Here is a 4,448-nt window from a genome sequence, read left to right on the forward strand (position 1 = left end):
TGAGTTTGGGCCTAGGCTTTGCAACATATTAATTATATAACTTTGGGCTTAAATTCTCTTTGGTTAACTTAGATGAATTTCTTACTTTTGAAATGATCATAAGTGTGGGGTTTACGTGAGGTGATGTGTGAAATCAGCCTCAAAAATTGCTGATCCAGAATGGTGAATAAAATAGATTCTTCTTCATACTTCACTTCCCTTGTTGTTTATTTCACTTCCCTTTTTCTGTCTTCTTCCCCTTTATTTTCTTTCTTCCTTCTCATTGGGTCCATGGCAAATTTTTATACGTGCATCAGTGAACTTGGACATATTGGAAAAAATAAATTATTATGCTTAATATTTCTTTGAATTCTTACAGGTAAGAGAAAGTGAAATGGAATGGGAAAATCAAACCATTCTGGGGGAATTCATTTTAAAGGGGTTTTCTGGTTACCCAAGTCTTGAGCTACTCTTTTTTGTGATAATCGTAATAATGTATGTTGTCATCATTCTGGGCAATGGCACCCTTATTTTAATCAGCATCTTGGACTCTCACCTTCACACCCCTATGTACTTCTTCCTGGGGAACCTCTCCTTCTTGGACATCTGCTACACCACCACCTCCATTCCCTCCACGCTGGTGAGCGTCCTCTCAGAGAGAAAGACCATCTCCTTCTCGGGCTGTGTGATGCAGATGTTCCTTGGCTTGGCCATGGGGACAACAGAGTGTGTGCTCCTGGGCATGATGGCCTTTGACCGGTATGTGGCTATCTGCAACCCCCTAAGATATCCTGTCATCATGAGCAAGGATTCCCTTGTGCCCATGGCAGCTGGGTCCTGGATCATAGGAGTCATCAACTCTGCAGTACAAACTGTGTTTGTAGTACGATTGCCTTTCTGTAGGAATAACGTCATCAATCACTTCGCCTGTGAGATTCTGGCTGTCATGAAACTGGCCTGTGCTGACATCTCAGGCAATGAGTTCATCATGCTTGTGACCACAGCATTATTCGCCTTGATGCCCCTGCTTTTGATTGTCATCTCCTACTCATTAATCATCTCTAGCATCCTCAAGATCCCTACTTCCGAGGGGAGAAGCAAAGCTTTCTCCACCTGCTCAGCCCACCTGACTGTGGTGATAATATTCTATGGAACCATTCTCTTCATGTACATGAAGCCCAAGTCTAAAGAGACACTTAATTCAGATGGCTTGGATGCTACTGACAAACTTATATTTATGTTCTATGGGGTTATGACTCCCATGATGAATCCTTTAATCTATAGTCTCAGAAACAAGGATGTGAAGGAGGCAATGAAACATCTATTTAACGGAAGGTTATTTAGCAAGTGAATGGAAAAGGTCTTGGATTGTAAACACACTGGACATTGTTGAAACATTAGAATTATGTTAGAATTTTGGTCAATTTTACCTTTTTTGCACTTTCATATATTACTTAATTTTAATTCAATTTAATTTTTTGTTGACATACCGCATTACAATATCATTGCAAGCTCGTTACAGAGAATTTGCAAGATACAGGACAGTAGGGTGAGGAAAATAAAGAGATCACCTATTACTCTAACACTAGGAGATGGCTACTTTCAATCCTTTTGAACAATATCTTCCATATTCTATATATATTGCAGTTTTGGAATTGGATGTTATACGTCATTTTATGTTCACTTTTTTACATAGTCCTATTTCATAGGCATCACTTCATCAAATCTTTCAAAATAAATAAGAAGCTCTTTCGTTTTTTGTGAAAAAAGCAATTTAGGAAAACCCCCAAATACTATACCCACATTCTCCAGTGGAAAGCCTTGTGTCCTAGTTTCACACTAATCTCAAAATCCTCCTAAGTCTTTAGAGACTATTTTCTTGTTCAACACTTGGAATGTTTTTCCTGTATAACTAAGGGTGCCAAGGATTTGGGACTATCGAGGGAATGGAGAAATGGACCTTAAGGGTGGAGGCTATGCAATCAATTATGATATCCTTGTTTTATCTCCTTTCTTTGTTTCAGCTTTCATGTTAGCTCTAGCATAAAGAAAATTTTACAAAATTAAAACTGGGTTAGAAAACCAGATAATAATGTGGAAAAATGTCTAGATAATAATGTGGAAAACCAGATAATAATGTGGAAAAATGTTTCGTTGGATGGGGTCATACCCGTGCCCATTTAGTAGAAGCCACAATTTTTTGATATCCTGAGGTCATTCTAGTACTTTCCAAAACTTAGAAGAAGCTCTAATTTCTTGATTTTTGGTGTAGGCCTGCATCAATGTCTTGTCTCTGTTACTAATAACTTTGCAACCTTAGTAATCTGAGGTCTGAGTAGAAGACTGGGGGATGTCAGACAGGATGTGACATTATGTCGATTTTCCTTGGTTTCTTTTCAAATTTTTACTCTATTTGAAGAACATTTCTAATTTACAGGAGAGAGAGTGTGTGTTCAGGAGCGAGGCACATTCTGGGAAATCCACTTGGCTGGATAAATTTTATATTGATGGAACAGTGAATTCAGAGGATGTTGGGCATTAATGTGTTTTATATAGGCAAACAATGTTTTTGGGATTTGGGTATATATTAATGTCACTTTTCCAAATTCAGTTTTAATTTTAGTGGCAGGAATACCAGTCATAAACTCTTTTTAGTTACCTCCAGCTTCAATCTTGCTATTCGCAGATTAAATGTGATGACAAAGTCTATGATGATTGATGTATCAGTTTCACACCTTAGTGAAATACACTCTAAAAACCTATTAGTTTCCATATACATGCTCATAGGACTTTTTTCTCCTTAAGAATTTCAGGTAGGTGGAAAACCTCTGGAGTCAAGCACATTGTATTTGACCTACAGACCATCTTGGATACACAGACTCTACTTTTGTTTTTTTCTCAGAGCCTAAAATCAAGTGCTTCCATGCTTTTTGGGGTGACAGATCTAGGTTCTGGTCTTATATCAGACGTACAAATTTTTTATAGAAAATTCATTAAAGCGAGTTGAAAATTTTATAAATATATTTATTTATTTGACACAGAGCAAGGGAGAGAGAAAGACAGAGAGCAAACACAAGCAAGGGGAACAGCAGGCAGTAGAGAAGCATGCTTCCCACTGAGCAAAGAGCCCAGTGTGGGGCTCCATCCCAGGACCCTGGGATCAGGACCTGAGCCGAAGGCAGCCGCTTAACCAACCGAGCCACCCAGGCGCCCCAAGTAGAAATTCTAATATGCATATTATCTCCCATAGGAAAAGACCAGGAATGTTTTCTCCCTCTCAGCATTGTAGTATAAAGGTCTGAAGGTCTGAAGAAAAGAAAGGCGAGTCATTTGTCTTGATGTACCCATGTGTTTACATTCGCTGGGCAAATATGTTATCACTACATGTCCTGGAAATTGTCTCGATTCTGAGATTCTGAGTCACTTGTCATTTATACTTCCATAGCACACTAAACCATCATTTTAGTTGCAGCACTTATCCCCTTTTATTGAAATCATGTGATTACGTTTTTCTCACTACCTATTGGACAGGTAGAGACTGCGTCTCGGGCATTTTTATATTCACAGATATTCTTACTATCATCTTCATTGAGTAGGTGTGCAACAAGTGTCATGGAAACAGAGGTTACTAGAAAATACAAAGCACCAAATAAAACATGGGTAAAAGACATGAGTACAGAACACATATAAAAGAAAATATTAAAACATACACTCAAGTTAAATATCTCTAGTAATTAAAAATTTCACCGAAAGCAATGATGAGATACTATTTTTAAGTCCTTTAGATTAGAAAAAAAGAAACCCTAACCTATTTGTCAGTATCCAGTGATGATAAGAGCAAGAGAAATTCAGCAACACTGTATTACTGGTGGGAGCATAAATTAGTGTTACCTTTTAGATTCATAAGAATCTTCTTTTATTTTGATGAAACCAAAGACACAATTTAAATGTTCTGGAATTCTATTTTAACAAAATAATTTGAACTTGTTTTGTTAAAATATTTCATTTATGAAGGAATTCAAAGTTGTTTCCAGATATAAATGAACTTATTTTGATATTTCAGTAATTTGAACTTATTTTGTTAAAAATAAATTTAAAAGGGCTCCTGGGGGGCTCAGTTGTTTAAGCATCTGACTGTTCAGTTTGGTGTAGGTCATAATCTTGAGGTCCTGGGATCAAGCCCAAGGTCTGGCTCCACACTCAGTCGGGAGTCTGCTTGAGGGTCTCTCCCTCTCCTACCCACCCCCCAATATATAAATAAATCTTGAAAAAATTTTTAAAAATAAGGGAAATGAAAAAGATCATTCGAAAGTATCTAGCTTTAAGGTGTCTCATTGGATGCTCAGAAGAGCAAATGATTTTAGCTTGAGTTATTATATGGTTTTTTAATCTTTTTTCTTTTTTTTTTTAAAGTAAGCTCCATGCCCTGTGCACAGCTCAATGTGGGGCTTGAACTCATGACACTGAGA

General features: G+C 37.4%; 1 protein-coding gene across 1 annotated transcript; it reads left to right on the forward strand.

Annotated features, from left to right (window-relative positions):
• The first annotated feature begins 373 nt into the window (after positions 1-373).
• Positions 374-1,330, forward strand: LOC123953193 (olfactory receptor 13C9-like). The gene has a single exon (XM_046023208.1). The coding sequence runs from the start codon at positions 374-376 to the stop codon at positions 1,328-1,330; it is 957 nt and encodes a 318-aa protein (XP_045879164.1).
• The last annotated feature ends 3,118 nt before the right edge of the window (positions 1,331-4,448 follow it).

The sequence above is a fragment of the Meles meles genome, chromosome 11 (assembly GCF_922984935.1).
Source record: "Meles meles chromosome 11, mMelMel3.1 paternal haplotype, whole genome shotgun sequence".
In the NCBI taxonomy this organism is placed as follows: Eukaryota; Metazoa; Chordata; class Mammalia; order Carnivora; family Mustelidae; genus Meles; species Meles meles.